At 56.8% G+C, this 23,764-nt stretch overlaps 1 protein-coding gene across 1 annotated transcript in view; it reads right to left on the bottom strand.

The window, feature by feature from the left end:
• SIN3B (SIN3 transcription regulator family member B) overlaps positions 1-23,764 on the bottom strand; it is a 40,063-nt gene that overhangs the window by 4,877 nt on the left and 11,422 nt on the right. The window contains exons 5-14 of the mRNA XM_021707896.1: positions 21,924-22,067; positions 14,979-15,101; positions 13,475-13,564; positions 13,082-13,200; positions 7,974-8,181; positions 6,634-6,750; positions 5,461-5,699; positions 4,576-4,759; positions 1,701-2,292; positions 1,119-1,288 (exon numbers count right to left, since the gene is read on the bottom strand). Of these exons, the coding sequence (XP_021563571.1) occupies positions 1,119-1,288; positions 1,701-2,292; positions 4,576-4,759; positions 5,461-5,699; positions 6,634-6,750; positions 7,974-8,181; positions 13,082-13,200; positions 13,475-13,564; positions 14,979-15,101; positions 21,924-22,067 (1,986 nt within the window). The remainder of the gene's footprint in view (positions 1-1,118; positions 1,289-1,700; positions 2,293-4,575; positions 4,760-5,460; positions 5,700-6,633; positions 6,751-7,973; positions 8,182-13,081; positions 13,201-13,474; positions 13,565-14,978; positions 15,102-21,923; positions 22,068-23,764) is intronic.

Raw genomic sequence — 23,764 nt, 5'->3', positions numbered from 1 at the left:
GTTGCAGACAATTAGGGCAGAACCGAGCAGGACCCATGTCCTGTGCGCACAGGCCCATCCAGACTCTTGCTACGTTTTACACACTTTCCTGCCTTTGATGTTCAGCTGGGCCAGTTTCGCTACCACTAGAACCACCACCGACTTCCATCCCTCACCACCTCGAGTAAGCAGGTTAAGGTTTCTACATGTTGTCGGTTTTCCTCAAGAAAGATCTGCCAGCAGAAATTCAAACAAAACCTGTACACAAATGTTCACAGCAGCACCATTCACAACCTCTGCAAGGCACCAACAACCCAGATGCCCACCAGCAGGTGGAGGACAAACATGTGGTCCATGCAGAACAACTCAGTCATATGGAGCACAACTCAGCCATAGAAAGGAGGCACCGACACGGGCCACAGCGTAGACAAACCTTGAACGCATGACACCAAGTGAGAGAAGCCAGACACACAAGGCCATATGATGTATGACTCCATTGATAGATGTCCAGAACAAGCAAATCCAGAGACAGAAGCAGATTCGTGGCCGTCAGGGGCTGGGGGAGGGGATGGGGAGTGACTGCTGATGGGACAGGGCCTCCTTTTGGGGAGATGGAATGTTCTGGAAGTAGACAGAGGTGATGGTTGTGCAATACTGTGGATGTACTCAATCAGAAATTGTGCACTTGAAAATGATTTTTTTTAGCCGGGCTCGGTGGCTCAGCCTGTAATCCTTTTGGCGCCTTTGGGAGGCTGAGGTGAGTGGATTGCCTGAGCCCGCGGGTTCAAGACCCGCCTGGGGAACTTGGCAAGACCTCATCTCTACAACAAATCAAAAATTAGCTGGGCGTGCCTGTAGTTCCAGCTACTGGGAAGGCTGAGGCGGAAGGATCGTCGGAGCCCAGCAGGTCGAGGCTGCGGTGGCCGGGAGCGGCCACTGCACTCCAGTCTGGGCGACGGAGTGAGACTCCAACCCCCCAAAAAAAGAAAATGATTTTTTTATGCGAACTCATCTCAAGACACAAAGGACAGGCTTGCTGTGCTGGCCACGAGCTCCCTCTCGCCCGGGGGTGCAGGAGGTGGGGCGGAGGGTGGGACTCCCTCCGGCACCCTGAAGAGGGAGTCCCGCCCACCCCTCACCTGCCGTGCGATGTTCTGCACCAGCTTGTCCATGGTGAAGCCTATGTAAGCGTGGATGGTGAACATCTCGCGCAGTGTGTCCTCATACTGCGTGGGGTCGATGCTGCCCTCCAGCAGGCTGCGCACCATGTCCAGGAAGGCCGGGTAGTACTCCTCCAGCTCCACCTCACCTGGGGACGGGACCGCGGCTTCACTCGCTGCCTCCCACGCCAGCCACGCTCCACTCTGGGAGCTCCGAGACCCCTGCAGGGCCCGGCAGCCCTCACCTGTCACCACAGGCCAGATCCGGGAGTCACCAAAGACACCCTTCACGGATGCTGCCTGACCTGAGCCCGTGGCTCAGTCACGACTTGGGCGTGGTGACCCGAGTGCCAGAGCCGGGCCTTACGCGCCTGGGCTGGGCAACAGCGCGCTGCGCCCAGAGTAGCCCCTACCCCCAAGAGGCGGGGCCAGGGGCGCGGGCCCGGCCCTGCACAAGCAGCTTCCCCTCTGCCACCTCCCGTCGGGAAACACAATCGCCTGGAGGTGCCGAGGAGCGCGGCGCGGCCTCGCGGCCACAGGCTCACGGCGGCCGAGTCTTACTGGGCTGCCTGAGCCGCAGCTCCATGGCGGGGTCGCCGCCCTTCTCCCGGCGCCCCTCGCACAGCAGCCTCTCGCGCTCCTTCTCGGCCCGGAACTCCAGCAGCTGCTTCTGCGCCTGGCGGTAGATCTTCAGCAGCCGGGAGCACAGCGTCTGGTGCAGGCGCAGGAAAAAGTACCAGTTGTTGTTGGCGAAGAACAGGCCGTACACGTCGTCGGGCGGCCTGGGTGGCGTGCTGGCTGCAGCGGGCCCGGGCGCCCCCTTCTCCTGCTGGGCACTGCTCTGCGGCCCCGGCGCAGGCTTCTGGCGCTCGCCGGGCTCGGCGCTCGGCCCCTGGGGGCCGTCACGGTCCTCACCGGCCGACTCCTCAGACGCGCCCAGGTCCAGCTGCTGGGAGAAGAAGAGGCTGGGCACGAACTGGTGCAGCAGCTGGTGGATGGTGCCCTGGTCCTCCTTCTGGATGGCCGGCTGCCGCTTCACGTAGTAGCTGATGAGCGCTGCTGCGTCCTCCAGGATCTGCCGGTCCTCGTACACGAAGATGAGGTGCGGCTCACTGGCGGGGGCGCTGCGGCCCTCCGAGTGCTGCTCTTGGTGCTGCAGGACAAGACGGCCATGAGGCAGGAAGCCCCGGTGCCCAGGGGACCCCCGCCCTCTGCGCATTGCCGGGAGCTGGGCCACGAGGGCAGACGTGCCGCCTGAAGGGGTGAGGCGCCAGGGCTGGGTGCCCCTCCCAGAAGGCTGTGGCTACCCAGAACGAGCTCTAGCTGGGGACCAGCGGGGCTCAGGGTGGGCCCCGGGCCTCTCTGTCCTCGTTCGGATGCTCAGTTGCTCCCAGAAGGCCTGTGACTGCCTGCAACAGGAGTGGCCCACACCCCCGCCTCTGTCTGCTCCCCAGCTCCTCACCCCATCCATGTCCTCCCTGCCACCACTACAGCCTTCTCCCGCTCACTCCGACCACGCTCCAGCTGGGTCCAGGGCGAGGTGGCGAAGAGGGGCAAAGTCACCCCAACTAAGACCCCCAGGCCTTCCCAAGACACTCAGAAAATCTGGGCCCAGGCACACCCTCTGCAAAGCCTCCAGTCTCACGACTCCAGGCTCCTCCCTGTAAGGGGCCAAGCGCCCTCCCGCATGCGCAGAGCGTTTGCCCATGCCTGTCTGCCCTTACTCCCCGGAGAACCTTGTCCCTGTTCTCACCCTCTCCTTGGTCTTCTGTCCAGATCATGACTTTCCTTCCCCAAACCTGAAGACAACACGACTTTCTCCAGCCCTCCCGTCACTTGGTCCCAGGACCCAGCCCCTCTCCTGGGTGGCCCTGACCCCTCAGCACCAGGCAGAGGCAGATGCACCTGGGATCCTGGGGTCCCTGCAGGTGGTGAGCGCCCAAGGGCAAGGCCGGGTCTCCCCAGAGCTCTTGGTGACCAGCCCGGGGCACGGCACCCACCAGGCTCCTTAAACACCTGCACAACACATTTGGGGAGGAAAGTCCCCCACCTCTTCCCGTAGCACCTTGACGTTCTAGGGGGCGTGCCATGCATCTTCTCACCACGGGCTGTGCTCCTCTACTCAACGCGAGTCCTTCCTGGCAGCCCTGATTTCCTGCCCTCCTCGCCCGCACAGCAGGGTGGAGGCCATGAAAGCTGAGCCCGGCCCTCTCGGCCCTACAGTGGACTCTGCTCTTGTATGGCTTTCGCGTCCCTGTGTCTCACCCTCTTCCCAGGTCCCCTCTTGAGCTCAGCCCGAGGTACATGCCTTGGAACCGTGCCTCACGAGGGTCTGACTCGAAACAGAGCAGAGCATGCATGTGCAGGGACCCCCAGCCCCAGCCCCAGGGAGAGCGCCGAGGACTCAGCGGTCACCCTGGAGGGTCGAGAGCCACATCACCAAGCTCCGTCTGCAGACACCATGGGCTCCACGGGCGGATCCTGGGCCTTGAGGACCCGCGGAAAACCAGAGGGAGGACGGGCTGCGGGGCAGGCCCAAGGCCTCGCAGGGTGAGGAGACGGGAGGGAGAGGGCTCCAGGCTGCCCTGGCGTCTGGGGGTGTGGCTGTGCACTGCACAGCCAGCCGGAACAGAGGAGGCGTGTGAGGCAAACGCCCCGCCCTGTGGGCATGGGCTGACACAACAGCCCCTCTGTGGTCCGGGCGCTGTCCAGCACCACCTCCCCGGCCACCACCTCAGAGCCCCCGACAGCCACCCACCCTGCGGCCATCACTCCTGCCAAGTTTCCCCTCAGACCCTGTGAGCCGCTCCCCACACTCATGTGTTCAAGGCCCGATCCTCAACACCAGCGGGCCCAGCTCCCTCAGTCCTGGGACTCAGACCCATGAGTCCGGAGAGGCTGAGGGCATGCATGGGAGGTGCGTGGGGAGAACATGAGGGGTGCAAAAGGGGCGTACGAGGGGCACATAGGGCATATGGCAGAAAGCAAAGCCCAGGGTCAGCCAGATCTGATGACTCAGAGCCCCGGGCCCCTGCGGCCGGCCTTGCTTGGCAAGAGCACGGCTCTCATGCCTCAGTTTCCTCTTGTTAAAATCAGGACTGCAACGCTGCCAGAGCAAGGCTGAGGGAGGCCAGTGAGGTGTTCCTCTGGGGACGCTGACGGGGCTGGCAGTCAGCAGTGAAGACGCGCAGGCGCTGCCTCCCGTGCCCTCAGCCTCCACAGGGGGAGCCTTTCCGGACAGCAGCAGAGGCTCTGATCCTCCGCCTGGACCGGCAGGGCGGGGCACCTGCCAGGGGGTACCGTAGGAACACCACCACAGCCCCGCAAGGGCCAAGCCATTGGCCCCACCAAGCCACTGGGCAAACGGAGGGGACCAGCAGCCTGCTCGCAGCAGCCAGGAGGGCCGGGACCCCAGGAGCCCGGCGGGCAGCCCCACCTCATCGTAGACGCTCTCAATCTCGTTGAGCAGGCTCTTGGAGCGCAGGGCCTTGGTGTCATTCTGCTTGAAGTTCACGGCCTGGTGGTCGAGGGACTTGAGGTAGGCCTTCTCGTACTGCTCCCGCCAGATCTTGTTGAAGCCCTGCTGGGCCTCCCGCCACTCTTCTTCCTTGGCCTTCAGCCTGCGGGGGGGAGAGGGCTCAGCACAGCCTGTCCCCAGGACTCAACCCCGCCCCGCGTGCCGGGGGCAGGGAGGCAGGGGGGAGTGAGCGACGGTCTAGAGTTCTCCGTTTGCCTTTGGGCGCTGTGGCTGTGGGCTTAGCCACCCAGCGCCCCCACTCAGTGAGACCCAGAGGGAGCGACTGGGCAGACATGCCCACCTCCACGTCCTGGGGCCAAGTTCAGCACCTGCCTGACGTGCCACTTAACAGACACCCGCTCACTAGCATGGGGTGACAAGGTCCAAGACGTGTCATTACTAGAAAGCAAGCTGCAGTGCACAGCCATCCCATTTAAGATTTTTTTTTTCAGAGACAGGTTCTTACTCTGTGACCCAGGCTGGAGTGCGGTGGTACCATCGCAGCTCTCTGTAATCTCCAACTCTGGGGCTCAGGCCATCCTCCTGCCTTGGCCTCCCCAAGTACTGGGATTACAGGCATGCACCACCATGCCTGGCCTCCATTTGTGTTCTAAAGTAGCTATTTACATGCCTAGATTATGTGCATGGTGCGAAGTCCTAGAAGGCCACAGTGCCCTCTTCTCAGGAGTGAGACAGGAAAACGGGGGGACCCCAAGGGGTCCCTGGGACCCTCTCAGATGACACCTGTGGACAAACAGCTCTCAAGAGCTTCTGGGCGCAGGGCAGCCAGATGCCAGGAGGCACCTTTTCAGGACGACGGGAACGGCGGTGACAGGGTTCTTCTTGAGGCTTTCAATGATCTCTGGGGCTTTGTCCCCATAGATGCGGTGGATGGCACGCCGCTGGATCACTTCCGACGTGCCCCCCAGAGAGTCATCCAGCCGGAACTTCTCCTGGTCTTCCGGCGCCATCCGCGAGAGCTTCTTCTGCACACTTTCCAGCACACGAATGGTGGCCAGGTTGGTCTCCAGGACGACATCTAGCTGCGGACAGGCAGGCAGCAAGGGTCAGCGGAGGGGCTCAGGGCCCTGGGAGGGGTCTGAGCCGTCACAGAGCTGTGACCCTGAGGGAGGGTGCAGCTGGTTACAGAGTGGGGTCCAGACCTCCACAACAGTGCCATGGCCAGGCCCCTCAGGCCAGCCACCGCACATCAATGTCCAGCAGCAGAACAGTGAAGCCACTGCTCTCAATGGAGATGGGCCCCAGGCAGGCCTTCTTCAGGGCACCTGAAGCTCTGTCCAGCTAGGTAGTAAAAGGGAAGGGACTCGGTACACCAGGTATCAGATGCGCTCTGGGGTGCTGTGTGAGAGGCAGCAGTCCCGCACGGTACCCAGTGTGCAAGCCGCTGACGCAACCGTCCTGGGATGCCACAGAGACAGAGGCAAAGAGGAGGCAGCGGTGCCGGGGCGAGGCATGCAGCTCTTGCGCAGGGCAGCGCTTGCTACGCAAGGGGCCCGAGGGGCTGCGGCTCCTCAGACCTTGACCTGGTGATGGACACAAGCTTCCAGAGGGAGCAAAACGGCACAAAACCGAACACCCACATGCACACAGCACAAACACCATGCGCATGGGTGTACACACGGGCAACCAATCAGGGGCTGGCTCTCTGTGGTGTTTCTTACACTGCAAGTGACCATGACCATCTCAGTAAAGATGCTAACTAAAAATTAAGTTAGCTATAGAAAATTAACTATAAAGAAAATGTTTACAAGGAAAAAAAAGGCCATCCTGCAGCCAGCCCAGAGTCTGGCGAGCATGGGCAGAGACAGAGGCTCTAGGAGCTGCCTTCCTGCAGAGGGCTGGAAGCTCCAGGAGGAGAGCATGGGGGAGGCCCAGGATGCATCTGCCATGGAGAAGGGCCAGACCTGCACCCAGGAAGACCACACCTGCCAGGAGGACGGGGCACGCTGCACGCACCTCAAAGCGTTCATCCTCACAGCGGTGCAGCTGCTCCTCATAGGGCGTCTTCTTGGAGCTGACAAAGGTAGAGTCCTCCGACCAGGAGGGGAAGGAGACCCAGGTGTCATTCAGCACCTGCCGAGAGGGGATGGCGTGAGTGGCATGCAGGCCCCGTGGCCACGCTGTTCGCTGTCACCCAGGGTAGGAGACACAGAGGTATGTGACGCCACCCTGGTTAGACACAGGCGGCAGCTGTACCGGCACGCACGGTAACTTGGGTTTTTTAAAGAGACTGAGCCCGGCTCTGTTGCCCAGGCTGGAGTGAGTGGCACAGTCACAGCTCACCACCGCCTCGACGTCCGGGGCTCAGGCGATCCTCCCACCTCAGCCTCCCAAGTAGCTAGGGCTACAGAAATGCGCACCACACCCGGCTAATTTTTAATTTTTCGGTAGAGATAGGTCTCACTATGCTGCCCAGGCTGGACAAACTGTTAAGATTACAGTTTTTAAGGGAAGACACGACTTTGGTCCAGTGAACATATTACCTCATATACCTCATAGTTGCCCCTCAGTACCCCAGAGGGTGGGTTCCAGAATCCCCTGATACCAAAACCCACAGAGTCTCAGTCCCTTGGAGAGAACGGCATAGTATCTGCACATCCTTCCACATGCTTTAGATCATCTCTAGGTTTCTTAGGATACCTGGTAGAATGTAAATGTTACATAAGTAGCTGTAACATTGTACTCTTTTAGTTTTGGATTATTTCTTAATGCTGTATTGTTATATTCTGAACATTTTCAACCTGCAGCTGGTTAACCCCATGGCTGCAGGGCCAATGGACACCAAGGACTACGTCAGATGGCGAGTAATCCCTGTCATGGACCAGATGACATCCCAGGCTCGGCAGGGACCCAGGATGAAAGTTCAGCCCTGCCCATGGTGAAAGCAGCCACCAGCAGCACGTACAAAACAGTCGTGGCTATGTGCCGGTGAAACTTTATCTACAAGCATAGCTGCGGGCTTGGGGCCTTGGGGTCATGGCTGGGCAGCCCTCCACCACCTCCCAGAGTCCAGTAGCACTTGCACTCTGAACACGCAGCGATTGTCAGTCCACAGCCCCGAAGAAGCATCCAGTGTCAAGCTAAACAGCAGTACTGTGGCGAGCTTGGGATAGAGCAGAACCATAGCAGCCCACACCTACTCCGGTCACAGAGGAAGAAGCCATGCTCCACACTGTCCATGGGCACTGGGCTCTGCCAGAACCACCAGCAGTGACACTGGAGTCTCTGTTGGGCCACACCCAGTACCACTCACAGCCCAGCCCGGGCACCAGTGCTCTTGGGGCTCCCAGCCCTACCTCCTTGCAGATGGCCGTCCTCCCGCTGCACCTGGGCTGCTGGTAGGTCTTGGGGAGCGCCCGGTAGCTGGACCCAATGCGCTTGCATGATGCATAATCGATCTCCCGGCTCATCCCATCTCCAGATCTGTCACCCATGGGTGGCGCGAACGACAGCTCCTTCACCCCCAGAAAGGACTTGAACTGTGCAAAGAGCTCTGGAAATTTCCTTCAAAGACAAAGACAGAGAGTGAGTCAGCACCCACCCAGAGCCTGCTGAGAAAGATCTGGAGATTTCATGGCTTCACTGCAAGATGAAGAGAAGAGTCAGAACAGTACCACAAGGGGACCGAGAGGTGGGCCGCACATCACATGCACATACAGTCACTGCACAACCCCACGTGTGCGAGTGAATCTGCCCCCACCCCATCACCAGCCAGGCCTTCCCTGTGGTTTCTGATCCCCTGTTCTCAGAACGGCCTTGGAACAGAGAAAAAGTCGACCTATACTGGGAGGAGGTCCGTGCCTGGAGAAGCCAGGCTATAGGCCAGGAGTGCCACACTGTGGCCCACCTGCCCAGCACCTGGTTTTGTAAAGTTTTATCGGCACATAGCCATGTCTGCTGGTTACATCCTGCCTGTGGCTGCCTGAGCAAAGGAGCAGCTAAGTAATTTCCAGAAGCTATCTGGCCCTTCCCAGGTCGTCTGCTGACTCCTGAGCCAGCGTCCTCCTCCCTAATGAGAAGCTCCTCCCTGTGAGCCTCTGTGGACTCAAGAGTCAGAACACCAGGACCATGCACACTGACAGAAAAGCTTTAATGCAATTGACCCCAATGTTGTTGGGATTTCTGCTTCAATATCAGACGTGGCAGTGTGTACTGATAGTCCCAGTTACTGGGGAGGCCGAGGCGGGAGGATCCCTTGAGCCCAAAAGTCAAGAGGAGCTGGGGCAATATAGCAAGACTTTGTCTCTTAAAAACAACACCAGATCCTGGCTGGGAGTGGTGGCTCAGGCCTGTAATCCCAGCAATTTGGGCGGCTGAGGCAGGAGGACAGCCTGAGGCCAGGAATTTGAGACCAGTCTAGGCAACTTAATAAGACCCCACCTCAACAACAACAACAAAAAGAAAAACTAACTGGGCACGGCGGCGTGCATCTGCAGTCCCAACTACTCAGGAGGCTGAGGCAGGAGGATCGTATGAACCCAGGAGGTCAAGGGTGCACTACAGCCTGGGCAACAGTGAAAACAGCCTTCTTTTCTTCAAAAAAGAAAAGAAAAGAAAAAGAAACAGATCCTACCAAAATGGTGCAGCCCTCTGACTGCTGGTGCCACAACCCTGCTGTGACCCGGCCCAGCAGCCCCTGGCAGCTACGGCCCCCAGCAGTGTGGCCACATGCTGTGCCCACCTGTGGAGCCCAAGCCAATCCCACCATGAGGGAAGCTCCGGAGCAGGAGAAGTGGCAAGAGAGCCTGGCAGAATGGCTCTCCTGGGGCTACTGCCCAAGAGGTGCCCACCATGCCACTCCCAGGGGATGCCAGCTGGCATGCCCCTCCAGCCACACACCCCAAGAGCAGGTGGCTGCGTGTCCACCCTGTCACCCACCACATGGGGCGTGCATTTGCGGGACAGGCCCGGGAAGGCACTCACTCCAGCCATGCACTACTTCTGCCACGAGCACAGGGTTCCACTTCATCTCTGCATCTGCCCCTCAAAGATGTCCCACGTATCCTCTCCATGCAAACCCCGGACTGCCGAAGACACCATGCATGAGCGCAGCTGCCAGCAGGTCATGCGCTGGGCACCTGGCCCCTGCACTCCTTCCCCTTTAGCTCCAGAGAGTTGGCAGGTAGTGTGGCCATTTCAAAACAAAGACACCGAGGCTGGATCTGCCAGAAGGAAGCAGGGGCTCAATCCTGACCCAGTCTGGCCACGCGCCCCAGGCCCACATGCCAATATCAGCCGTGCACACAGTTCCCCCAGCCCCTGGCCTCCCAGGCAGGCTTCCCTTCCCACAGTGGCCCAGGCCCTCAGCAGGCCCCAAGCTCAGAGAGCGCTGGATTCTGAGCTCAGCAGAAGCACTGCACTGAGAACGTGCCCCAGCCATCAAGAACGCCAGCCACATTTCTGCTGAGACAGGAGACGGCCACCCTGCCCTGGGCTGCTCTTCAGAGCATATCAAGATTCTCAAAAGCCCGGAAAAGGTTCCCTCACAAGGGCAGGTTGCCAGGACCTCAGGACACCCTCGGGTGAGCTCAGCTAGACCTGGGAGTATCATCGCCTGAAAAGTACAATGTCAGCACCACTGAAGGGAGGGACCAGAGACAAACACTCACCCTTAGAAACTCTGCCAAGGTAAGGGGAGGTCATGCAGGCGTTCAGAAATGGGGATATGGGAGCTCACACTGACACTAAATGATTACCAAGAAATGCTGAGGTCAAGAAGGATACCACAGCACAGCCTGACAGTGTGACATAAGAGCCAGGCTCGGGGCAGGAGCACCTGGATGCCCCCTGGTGACAGCCACGCTCACTGACGAACGCCTGTTCCGAGCACATGGGAGGCTCGACTCAGGCCACAGCGTCCTCACTTTTCAATGGAACCAGACATGTACGGGGAGACACCAGATATATTTCGGCCCGTGAATACACACGACACCAAAGAAAAACAGAAAAGGACCTCACGGATCCCTCAGGAAGACGGCATGAAGGCAGCTTATCCTCCAAGGCTGTGGCCACGGCAGAAGCCATGCATCTCGTCAAGCATCGGCCTGGACCACCAGGAGGTGACACATGCACCAGCGCACTCTCAGGCAACTCCGCGAGCAAGGAAGCGGATGAACAAAACATGGCACTGGCATCTCAGAAAGAACACAGCAGAGGAGCACGCAGTCTAGGAGTGCAGCCAGGAAGGCCCACCGGGGGGCACAGAGGCAGGAGGAGTAGAGTCAGAAACCAGAGATGGAGAGAAGCAGGGAAGAGCCGAGTCAGAGAATCAGAGACAGTGAGAAGCAGAAAGGAGCAGGGTCAGGAAGCCAGGGAAGGAGAGATGCAGAAAGTATTTGCATCAGGAAACCGGAGATGAAGTAACTCGGAACCCTAAGACAAGACCATACCATGCCTGGGGGTGCCCCAAATGGCTATACCCTCAATACCCTCATCGGCTCAGGAGTCGATCACTCCCAGTCAAGAGGCCTTTGGCAAATGGGGCAGGACTGGGATGGCGTGTGGGAGCTCCTGGGTAGGCGAGGGCCTGTGTGTGATTCATGTGGTGGGGGTTTGGGTCTCTGCCTCATCAAGAGTTATGGAGCCATTTGTTTTCCTGGATCTGTGCTTCATTTACATTAGAAGAAAGCTGTCAACACATTGTTTTGTCCCTGGAAAGGGCTGCTCACAGAGCTCCTGCCCAGGACTGGTTCTAGCTGCACAGGACAATCATGTGATTAGGCAGCCGCCATGTGAGGCCCATTTGTTTTTTGGGGTTTTTTTTGAGTTGGAGTCTCACTCTGTCACCCAGACTGCAGTGCAGTGGCCACCGCAGCCTTGACCTGCTGGGCTCCGGCGATCCTTCCGCCTCAGCCTTCCAAGTAGCTGGAACTACAGGTGTGCGCTACCACACCTGGCTAGTTTTTTGATTTATTGTAGAGATGAGGTCTCACCAAGTTGCCCAGGCGGGTCTCAAACCCGCGGGCTCAGGCAATCCACTCACCTCAGCCTCCCAAAGGTGCGGGATTACAGGCTGAGCCACCGAGCCCGGCTCCATTTGTTTTTCTAATCTCCAATTATGTTTTCTTGGATGCTCTTCCTTCTTTAGGTGGATCCGATCTGGTGACTGATGTCACTTCCTTCTGCCTGAAGAAATTCCTCCCTTTCTCTTATTCACAGATGCTATTGTCGGGGCCCAGGGCTCCAGCTGGAGCACTTGGAACCCTGCGGAGGCAGGTACATTCATGATGCTCACTGCACAGCAGGGAAATTGAGGCTACAGTGACCAAGCGCCTTCCCCATCACTGGTGGGTAGGCGGCAACAATGGGCCTGACGGGTGCCCAGGCCTCACAGGGCGCTCACTCACTCAACTGCCCCACGAGCCCAACAGTGTGTGTGCAGCTGCCCAGCCCTCTGCCCAACAAGCCCTATGCGCCAGGGCACCAAATGCGGGGCTGTTCCAGGACCCAGCTCAAGACCCAGCGTCTCCGTGTGGCAGGGCTTCCACTTCTGAGTGTTTTCATTGAGAAGACACCAGGGACTTGGGCTGCTGAAGGGAGTCCAACGGGAGGGTCCCTTCTGTGGGTCCCATTAATGGACCGTTTTTTATACAAATTTCAGAAAGGAGAACAGATGAGTGGCTGCCAGGGTCTGAACCAGGACTGGGTGGGCTTTGGGGACAGAAATCAAAGGCCAGGGCAGGCTTCCCTGTGGTGCCAGAGTGGTGCCGCATCATGACTGCGGTGATGCGGCAACACTCAAGGGGGGAAAGCTGTACAACACACACACGCACGCAGCATGGGGACCCTGGGGAAGCTGGCAGGCAACACAGGCAGAACACAGCAAGTCCTCGCTGAACATCGTCCTGGAAACGCCAAACCCAAGCGAACAGCGTGCAGTGAAACTCCTCTTCCCACAGGCAAACTGACTTCAGCAAGAGAGAGGCGCCATGGCATCCTTGTGGTCACAGGAAGTCACCAAGCTTCTAACAGTCACGCCACCTAATCTAACATGCACGTGCGTCTTAGGACGGGGAAAAAACAGGAGTCCAGAGACACCCCATGGACCTGGGGGATGCGCAGGCTCCACTCAGACGGTGGCCCTGGCTGGGAATCTGCTCCTTTTCTCGTCTGCATTGTGAAATGACACTGAGAAAACAACGTTATTCGAGGACCTGCTGCGTCCCTGTGGCAACACTGACTGCAAATGCTGCTGCCGCCACGGGGTGGCGGGGAGCTGGCTGTGGTGTACACAGAGGGGTCACCCCCTACAAATGCATCTACATCGATGACCACCTTGGTCACCACTTCAAGCAATAAGCAACACTTTAAAGGCAAGCGTCACTTTTCAGAACAGTAGCTGAAAACAAGGTGGGCGGGGTGACAGGAGCAAAACCCATCCAGGGCCCCAGTGGTCACCGCTCACCCGAGGAATGGGCTGACCAGCTGCAGGAGCTCCGAGCCGGACACCAGCTCCTGGTTGAACAGTGCGATGCAGCGGAGGAAGTTCTCGTACACCTCCTGGCTCTTCAGCACTCTGCGGACCTGCAGAGACAGAGCGCAGGGGCCCACTGTGAACCCCGTTTCTCAGCCGCCGTGCAGACACTCCAGATCACCAGCACGGGCACGCGTAGGGCAAGTAGCTGTGGCCGGCAGACAGCCTGGGCTCCAGGGCGCACACACACGTGGCCGTCTCGCCTGCTCTGCGCGCAGACCCAGGAAGGAGCCCGAGCGCCACCCCCAGCTTAGAAGACACTGCACAGCCCGTCTGAACTCAGCTCGGCTTCCGGACCGGCCTGGTGATGGAGCAGCGGCTCACCTTGTCGAAGAAGGAGAACTCCTGCAAGGTCCCGTGCTTCCCCACGGCCGCCATGGACAGGTCTTTGGCTCCACGGAGCTTCACCTTCTTCTGTGGGGGGAAGTCTCTGCGGCTAGTGCTTCGTGTGCCCCTCCGGCGACCCCGTCCCCCTTTGTCCCACACCACAACCACACCAAGCCCACGACCTCCTGACAGGTGCCATAAGGCCTCCAGCGAGGAGCAGGCAGGAGCCTCCTGGTCACCTGGGACCCTGGATGACATGCTCGGGACTGCCTGCCCGTCTTGTGGTACCCGTGCTGCTTAGGGCAGCCTCAGCCTCGGACCCAGGGAAGGGGAAGGGCCACACAGTCCTCTTCGCCAGAGCTGGGGTCTGAATCTCAGCCATTTAGGGCTTCTGGGGACAGGAGGGCACCAGTCAGAATGGCAAGGTTGTGCCCCTGGATATGATGACATCAGAAACTCCCTCTGTTCTGTCCCACAGGCTGAGACGGCAACAAGACAGGACAGGAAGAGAATGGTACCGGGAGGACCTGAAAAGGCCAGGTTTCTAAGTCTTTGTAAAGATTTTTGTCTCTAAGCTGCACTTAAACTTGAACTTGGCCACAGAAAAGACAATGCTGCACAGACACAACATCTCCATAGTGCCTGAAGAATGGTGACATGTAAGGGGACGACACAGGGCAGCCTGACAGGGCCCCCCAGCCAAACATGGGACAGTATGGATGTTAAGAAAAACAGCAGTAAGAACAAATTATTATTATTATTATTATTATTTTGAGTTGGAGTCTCACTCTGTCGCCCAGACTGGAGTGCAGCGGCCGCTCCCGGCCATCGCAGCCTTGACCTGCTGGGCTCCGGCGATCCTTCCACCTCAGCCTTCTAAGTAGCCGGAACTACAGGCGCGCGCTACCACGCCCAGCTAATTTTTTGATTTATTGTAGAGATGAGGTCTCACCAAGTTGCCCAGGCGGGTCTCGAACCCATGGCTCAGGCATTCCACTCACCTCAGCCTCTCAAAGGCGCGGGATTACAGGCTGAGCCACCAAGCCCGGCTGTGAGAACAAATTATAACCCAGAGCCCATGTGGATGCACACTAGTAAACAAACAGGATGAAGAGAAAGCTCTTCCTTATAGTAGAAAGCCGATGAGTATGCACACAGATACAGCAGAACTTGAATACCACCACCATAGGGCAGGGGCAGGGGCATGACAGAGGAAGCCACAACCCCTCGGCTGTGCAGTGACCAACCTGCACAACTGTACACTGCAGCCTTGCCCGTCCTGATGGTGAAAGAAGCCTGAGTGGCACACCCTGCTGCTTCTAGCCATGGGAGGAAGGAGCTCTCTTCCCTCCTCCTCATCACAACCTCGCAAGATGCAACAGGCGAGTGGCCACCTCAGAGGGAGCCAACTTCCCAAGGTTCCACTGCCAAGAATGTCTAGCCAGACAGATCAGGATCCAGGCTTGGCCCCTGCCCCGCCACTGGTGCACGCGGAGAGTACCTTGGCTGGCGCAGACACGGGGCGGAGCAGTGAGGGCCGGGAACGCTTTTTGCTGTGCTCCAGGCTCTTCTCGTGCTCATTCTTCTGGGCACTGTTCATCTCGCATGGCCCGTTTCCTGTGAACTGGACAACGCGGGAGCAGTCAGTGCCAGAAGCCATGCCAGGACCATCTGGGCACGAGGTAACTCCAGCGAGAGGCTCACATCTCCAGGGAGACCCAGCACCCAATTCTCAGAGACTCACGTGGCAAGGCTGGGAGCGAGTACATGTAAGGTCCTAACGCGCCCGCAATGGAGAGAGCCTGGGGGACTTGGGGGCGACACTGGAGCTGGAATCGCTGCATCTCACCGCGTGTACATGAGAGCCAGGTGGCATGTGCGGAGGCACGGCGGGGGAGGCAGGAGCTGAGCTTCCAAGGCTTGGAGGCCCCACAGCCAGTCCCGCATGCTTCTCCGTGAGCCACAAAATGCCTCTTGGGGGCAGTGGCACTCCCTGGGGGCTCGCAGCTGGTTCGGGGCCTCCCTCCCAGGCTCTATGCCAGCCATGGACTGACAGGGACCCATGGGCGCGGGGGATATTCAGATAGCGGTTCTGAAAAAATCCACTCAGGATTTGCATCTGTAGTATGGCAAAGCTGGGGTGGGTGGGGGGGAGGATGGTGGTCAGCAGCTTTACGGAAAGACCCAACGGTGTTCTGAGCCTTTACCACCAGCCCTACACATTTCCGTTCCCATATCCCTATGGGCCTAGGCATGAAGACACCACGAAGGGCGTACCGCCAGACTGACGCAGAGCCACATGGACAGGCCGCGGACATCCAAGCAAAACAGTCAGCAAACCAGACATGACAGCATTGGAGGGCTGCTGGGACAGGCAAGCCTGACATGTGATAAAGGAAAAATAAAACCCCCCAAGCCACAGGAATAAACAAACAGGATGCCATTTGTCCTTTGCTTACAGGGTGTTTGCACACATGGAGAAAATTTCCGGAAAGATACTCAAGATGCTCAGGAGTGCTATCTCTGGGAAGAACAGCCGGGAACTGAGTGAAGGGAGGGACGTCTGCGTCCCCATTCATGCTTGGACTTTTTTTTGCACTATTTTTACAATAATTATAATAATAAAGACCTTGCCACAGGCAAGACTCGGGAGAATTAAACTTATTTGGGGAATAATTACCAAAGAGTCAAGGCTATCCCAAGAACTGTAAGTGGTCAAATTGGCACCCACATAAGAATCCTCTGCTGGGGTTCCTTTGTGTAAATCCCGGAAGAGGTGCAAACACCGAGTCCTAAAAGAGGCAACCATGATGATGTGGCACACAGTGAGCACAAACAGGGACCTCACCAAGTGGGCATCACGACCTCCCCCCACAGCTGAATGCTTGAGCTGGATGGACTCCAAAGACCACCTAGGTCTGAGCTTGCAGGGCACACCTTTGTAAATAAAGTTTTATTGATACCCAGCCACTCCCACTCACTTTGTGCTTAAAGTTTTATTGGCACCCAGCCACATCCACTCATTTTGTTAGTAAAGTTTCATTGGCACCCAGCCATGCCCCTTTGCTGACACATATTCAATGGCTGTTTTCGAGCTACCGGCCTTAACAACAGTGACTGACTGGCCAGCAAAGCCTGAGATATTTACTATTTGCAGAAAATATTTGTGACCCCGATCTAGGCCAAACAGCCAAGTTTAATTAAATCAATGACAAATTTCATCTCTGGTTTCTTTTTCCTACAGTTTTAATCGATTTCCAAAAATTAATAAAGACTGAAGATATGTGACTCATCCAACGGACGGTGTAATGGGTGTTCTTAACAATCTTACCAAGTTGATCCAACCTTTCTAATCACCTGATATGCACTAACACTCTTTGCTGAGTTGATAACAAGCACTGTGTGAAGACACTGTGTGGGCAGGCACTCGTCTGAGGGAAACGCTTACTCTTCTAGGGCGATCTTTGTGGGGGACCAGCTCTCTGAATGCCATCATGGGCACTGTGGCCACAGCCACCAACGATAAGGGGTCCCATTCGCCAACCTTCCAAGACAGCCAGCTCCATGGCACCTGAAGAACTTCACTGGGATGCAAACACAGAACCAAGGCCGCACTTCCAGCAAAACCGCAAGGAACTCGGGTGAGCTGCACCAGCTGCTAGTCTGATCCATGGCCAAGTGTCCACTGTGCATGGCCCCCACAGCCCAGCAGACAGGGCTCCCCTGATACCGAGGGGGTCTCAGGCCCAGCTTCCTAATCAGTTGTGTCAGGGCATCAAAGCCCCAGGTTCACCTGGCCAGGTGCTTCCTGGGGGAATCCACCAGCCATGTGGGACCATCCGCACAGCCCCCTAATGAGGAAGCTGAGGCTTGGGCAGTGGCCTGCCAGGCTCCTGTAGGAAAGGATGACATGCGTGAGGCAGCTCTTGTCAAAGCAGGGCCAGGCGTGTCCACTCAGAGCTCTCAGGAGTGTGGAGGACACGCCGAGGCCAGAGGCTCAAGTGGGTGCCTCTATTAGAGCAGCAAAGGCAAGCGGACAGGCTCAGCCAGGCCTTCCCTGAAGGTGGGACTGTCCCATCCCTGGTCACCTGGCGCTGTCAATGACAGCTTAGGGGCCAGTGGGGATGCCATGAGCACCCATCTCCTTGCAGGGATGGATGCTGGGAGAAGAGTGGCCTCTGTGAGGTCAGGACTGAGGGGCAAGGCCCAGATCCCAGAAGACAAGACCCCCAAGACAAGCAGCAGGACCTGGGGAAGACACATGTCACGCTGGGACCACGGCTCTCAGTGCAACCTACCGGGCTCATGACCTGTCACTTGCCACCCAGGCTATGCCAGCTCCAGAAGGAGGGGCGGGGAGGCAGTGAGACACCACTGCTCCTCCAGCAAGGCTAGGCGGGTCTCTGATGAGCAGGGGGGCAGGGGCAGCCCCGTGTCCGAGGGAAGAGGGCACAGAGTCCTGTGGCAACCCGAATTTCAAAGATACGGGGCAGACGGTGGACGCCAGGGACGACCCTGGTGAGAAGGCCTGGCTGAGGGCCAGGTAGCAGCCATGCAGAGGTGGGCACCCGCACTGGAGGGATCCAGTCGAGGGGGCCCCCGCAGCCACAGGCCAGGGCATGTGGGCTCTGGGCCCGGGGCAGCGTGGCCACTGCCCTCCTGGAACAGATGTGCCTCTCCCGCCCAGACACAACTGCCGCGGGAGACGGGGCGCAGGCCAGGCGTGAAGCCCCCGAGGACAGCAGCGCGCTGGGTCCCCGCTGAACAGGAAGGAAACACACCAGAGGTGACGCACTGGCACAGTCCTCCCACTCGATGCCCCCAGCTGCTGAGCTCATGAGCACCAAGGCTCAGGCAGGAGGGAGGCCATCTAAGCTCAGCCCCAGCGCAGTCAGTCCCGCCAGAAACAAGTCTCTCAGAGTGAGGAAGTGGTTCTGGGTGGCATCCTCACTTAGAGACGGTGCTCACGTCACAGGGATGGGGATGCTTGGGACAAGCCCCGCCCACCAGCTCAGGCTGGAAGACTTTGGGCAAGAAGAAGGGATGGAAGGATGTGAAGGGAGGAAAACCAGAGCACTGGAAACCTGTTGAACTCCACGCAGAGCTCTGATAGCACCCACGCCAGACCCCTGCCACCAGCGCCACCCTGGGGACCCACCGCCAAGCCCCACCCACCCTGTGCTTCACCCAAAGGCAGGACCCACAAGAAGGGGTGGGGGCAAGTGAAGGGGGACTCACACCCCAGGCTGCCCTCAAGGATGAAGAAGAACCAGAACACAGCCCACCATGAGCAGAGGGAGCCCCTCCAACTTAACAAAGGGCATCTACAAAAATTCCCACCCACATCATGCTTGAGGGTGAAAAACTGAAGACTCTTCTGGAAGGTTCAAGATGAGGCCACCCACTTTCACCACTTCCACCAACGCAGCACTGAAGTCCTGGCCAGAGCAACAGGCAAGAGAAAGAAACAACAGGTACCTGCACTGGGAAGGGAAGGCCATCTCCATTCCCAATGACATGATGTGATACACAGAAAATCCTAAAGCCTTAACAGAAACTATTAAAACTCACCATCAAGTTCAGCAAAACCTCAGGACACAAAACCAACGCACAGACACCAGTGGTGTTTCCATACACTAGCAGTGAACAGTTCAAAGACGAAAATTGAGAAAACAATTCCACTTACAACAACATCAGTAAGAATGAAATTTTTACAAATCAGTGTAATCCAAGGAGTGCAATACCTGCATGCTGAAAACGTTAAAATACTGCTGAAAGAAATTCAAGCCGTGTTGTGTTCATGGGCTAGAAGATGGCAGTCTCCCACAAGGCAACCCGAAGATTCTATACAATCCCTACCAAAACCCCAATGACTTTTTCTGTAGCAATGGAAGAGCCGATCTTCAAATTCATACGGAATTGCAAGGGGCCCTAATGCCAAAACAATCTTAAAAAGAACGACGTTGGAGGAACTCACACTTCCTGATTTCAAACTACTGATTTCAAAGCTACAGTAACTGAAACAGTGAGGTACTGGCATTAGAGTAAACACATATACCAATGGATCAGAATTGAGAGTTCCAAATGATAAACCCTATGACAGTCAATGGATTTTCAATGAGGTGCCAAGTCCACTCAATGGGAAAGAAAAATTTCTTCCACCAGTGGTACTGGGACAACTGGATAACCACTTGCCAAAGAACAAAGTTGGACGCTACCTTACACTGTATACAAAACTAGCTCAAAATAGGTCCATGCTCTATATTAAGAGCTAAACTATAAAACCATTAGAAGAGAACATGAAGGTGAACCTTGAGTTGGCAATGACTTCTTGGACTTGATACTAACAGCATAAGCAATAAAATTTTAAAAATAGATAAATCAGACTTCATCAAAATTTAAAACTTTTGTGCATTCAAGGATACTAATAAGTGAAAAGATAACCTACAAAATGAGGACTATATTTGTGAATCACAGATCTGATAAAGGTCTGACATAATATATAAAGAACTCTTATAACAAAAACACAAACAAATGAACACATTGGGCTAGGTATGGTGGCTGTGCTTATAATCTCAGTGCTTTGGGAGGCCAAGGTAGGAGGACTGCTTGAGGCCAGGAGTCCAAATGAGAACCTGTCTACAAAAAAAAAAAAAATTAAAAATGAGCTGGGCGTGGGGGCATGAGCCCATAGTTTCAGCTAATTGGGAGGCTGAGGTGGGAGTCCAGGAGGTTGAGGCTACAGTGAGCTATGATGGCACCACTGCACTCCAGCCTGGGTGACAAAGCCAAACTGTGTCTTTAAAAATAAATAAATAATAAAAACTGGCAAAGGACTTGAACAGACATTTCCCCAAAGAAGACACACAAATAAATGGTCATTAAACAAAAGAAAGGATGCTCGACAGCATTAGTCATCAGGGAAATGTAAATTAAAACCACAAAGTGATCTAACTTTACACTGACTACAGTGGCTATAAAAAAAGCAAAGAGCTGGGCTCGGTGGCTCAGCCTGTAATCCCAGCGCTTTGGGAGGCTGAGGTGAGTGGATTGCTTGAGCCCACGGGTTCGAGACCTGCCTGGGCAACTTGGTGAGACCTCATCTCTACAATAAATCAAAAACTAGCGGGGCGTGGTAGCGCGTGCCTGTAGTTCCAGCTACTCGGAAGGCTGAGGCGGAAGGATCGCCGGAGCCCAGCAGGTCGAGGCTGCGGTGGCCGGGAGTGACCACTGCACTCCAGTCTGGGCGACAGAGTGAGACTCCAACTCAAAAAAAAAAAACCAAAAAAAAAAAAAAACAAGCAAAAAGAAGACTGGAAAATGACAAGGAACAGCCAGAATGCAGAGAAACTGGAGTCCCAGTATGTCGCTGGCAAGAATGCAAAATGGTGCACCCATTGCAGAAACAGCTTGGAGATTCTTCAGAAAGTTAAACATATAGCTGCCATACCGCCCAGCAATCCCACTCCAGCTATGCCCCCAAAAGAACTGAAAGCAGGCGTTCAAGCACATCCCTGGACACAAACGTTCACAGCAGCACAACCAACAACAGCCAAGAGGCAGAGACGACCTCAGTGTCCATCAGCAGGTGGACAGATGAACAGCGTAGTCCCTCCACACACGGAGGATGACCCAGCCCCAGAAAGGAGTAAGACACTGACACAGACCACCACATGCGCGCGCCTCGAACACACCCTGCTGAGAGCAGCAAGACACAGAAGACCACGCTTGGCGTGACTCCAGGGACAGAAACATCCAGTACAGGCAAATCTGAGACAGGAAGCAGATTCCTGTCAGAGGCTGGGAGGGGGATGAGGAGTGACTGCTGATGAGGAGAGGGTGTCCTTTCGGGGGATGAGAATGTTCTGGAACTAAACAGTGGTGAAGGTTGCATAACACCATGAGTGCACTAAATGCCACTGAACTGTTTACTTTAAAGTGATGAAATTTTGTTACATGAATTTCACCTCAGTTTTTAAAAGAGCCTTACAAACACAGAAAAAAAAACAGGATACAGAAAAGGCAGCCCCACCAGGCCTCAGGCCACAGCCAAGGAGAAAGTGCCTCCCCTCTTCACCATCCTCAACGGCAAGCACGCCCCCGCCCCCAGCCATATCCTCCTGGAGCCCTATCCAACAGAGGGAGGGTGGGTGCGACCCCTCCTGCACTTGCCCATGGTGTTGGTAGTGCCAGGTGGTAGTTCCCCAAGTGGCAAACACCCAGGCCCAAACCTGGGTCCCCTGGTCTCAGGAGAAGATGCTCTCTGCTTCCCTCCCCCCAGACCTGGGAACATTCTGCACAGGGTCACTAGCTGCCATGTGAGGGGACCCGCACTGAGGGCCCAGGGTGTCTGCATCCTGTGTACCTCTGGGGACCCGGGCACGTCATGGAGGGTGGATGGGTAGGCCCTGGACGAGCAGTGGCGGGTGGGGCTCTCTGTACTCACCAGAGACCGCTTTGCTTCAGGCAGGAACTGTCCAAATTCCGAGAGCAAGTCCTCCTGGCCACGGAAGAGGTTGGCCACCTCAGTGAACACCTCCTCTTCAGACATGCCCCGGAACGGCCGGCCCCTTGTGTTCAGCTGCTCCTTCTGCCAGTTTCGGGAAAAGGGAAGGCAAGCCATTAGCCAGGCTGAGGCACCTGAGCTGGGGCCCTCGGGCCCACCAGGGAGGAGAGGGGCGAGGGGGGAGCCCACCAGCACCATTCACTACACCTGTGTGCTCACCCACATCCCACTGCCCAGCACAGCCTGAGTCCAGCCACAGCAGGGACACAGGAAGGGCACTGAGCCATGTCCACGAGCACCAGGAGGCAGCAGGCAGCTGGCTGGCTATACTAGGCGGGTGGGGGTGCACAAGGCTGGGGCACACCAAGGCCCTCCTGACGGCAAGGGGAGAGGGAGTTAGAATCCAACCCTGCAGGGAGGGGAGTGGAGGGCAAAGGAAGGGGCTTGCAGGCCAAGGGACCTGTTGGCCCAGCGTCACCAAGACTCAAAGATGATGGCGGGACCTGGAGCTTTAAGCGGGAGACTGCAGGGGACCAGGCTGAAGGGCAGGAACCAACCCGCAATACCGCAGGTAGCTATTGGAAATATGTTCCTGTCAGCTTGACGCCCAAGAAAATCACAAGCAAAAGGCAGCAGCGGGGCTCTCCTGAAGCACGGGTGCAGCTTCTGATGTCCCCAGCCTGTGCGGAGGCCAAAGCTGTCCTCCCGTCATGCTAAAGCGAGTTTCAAACCTCAGCCCCTGGGACACCTGCACAGGAGGGAGGAAACCAACACCCCCCCAAGAAGTGACCAGTATACCCAGAAGCCAAGTAAAGCACAAGCAAAGGTCACTCCGTCGAGAGAGTAAGTAGAAACGAGGCACACAGAGGGAGCAATGACCAAACTGACGGATGCTCAAAAGAACAAAATGGAAGGCGGGGTGACAGCGATCTCTGGCTCCTCAAGCTGACAGGTGGGAGGCACTGGGCTTCGGGTGAGGAGGGAGCACAGGTGCCCTTGGCATGGGCCTTGCAGAGGGAGACCTGGCACTCGCCATTGAGACAAGCTCAGCCTACATCAGGGCTTACTGTGTTTTTTAAATACAAAGCCCATCTGAGCACGAGGCCCACCAGGAACAATCTGAATGTTTCCTGTACACTGTCCTGTCCAGGCGGCACACTCCAGTCAACGCAGATCACACCTGCTGACCTGCCTACTGCACAGTCACACCTGCAACTACACCCACAGGCTCCCTTGGTGCCCTGCTGTGAGGGTGCCGTCCCTGTCCACACCTGAGGTTACACACGGGGCCACCTCCTCCCAGGCCCTCACAGTAACACAGGGGGCCACCCCCCATACCCACAAGCACCCTGCGGGCCTACTCCCAGGGCAGAACTGTATCTGCTATAGTATTCACACAGTTCTCAGCCACTGAGCGCTTGTACAACGGTGCTACTGTTTTGAGTGGGCACCCGTCTTTTTTTAGTTGTCACTGGGGAAGCCTCTAAGTGTTGGGTCTGATCCCTTTTTCCCACAAGTCCTGCGGTCCAGCTGTGCAAATCTGCAGCGTGAGTTCATTCTGGGACAGGCTCGTTCAAGTCCATCAGGGCACCCACACAAGACTGTGCAGCGGGTCACTCGGGCAGGCACTGTGCCTGGATCAGCGACTCCACTAGGCTGGTGTAGACGGCACCTCCAGCTAATGGCCCTTCACAGATAAGAAGGCCAAGGAGCCAGGCTCAGTGGCTCAGCCTGTCATCCCGCACCTTGGGAGGCTGAGGTGAGTGAATTGCCTGAGCCCG

The sequence above is a fragment of the Carlito syrichta genome, unplaced genomic scaffold (assembly GCF_000164805.1).
Source record: "Carlito syrichta isolate Samal-C Ts95f unplaced genomic scaffold, Tarsius_syrichta-2.0.1 Scaffold126652, whole genome shotgun sequence".
Classification (NCBI taxonomy): Eukaryota; Metazoa; Chordata; class Mammalia; order Primates; family Tarsiidae; genus Carlito; species Carlito syrichta.
The sequence above is the reverse complement of the archived record's forward strand: the minus strand, read 5'-3'. Positions and strand labels throughout refer to the sequence as shown.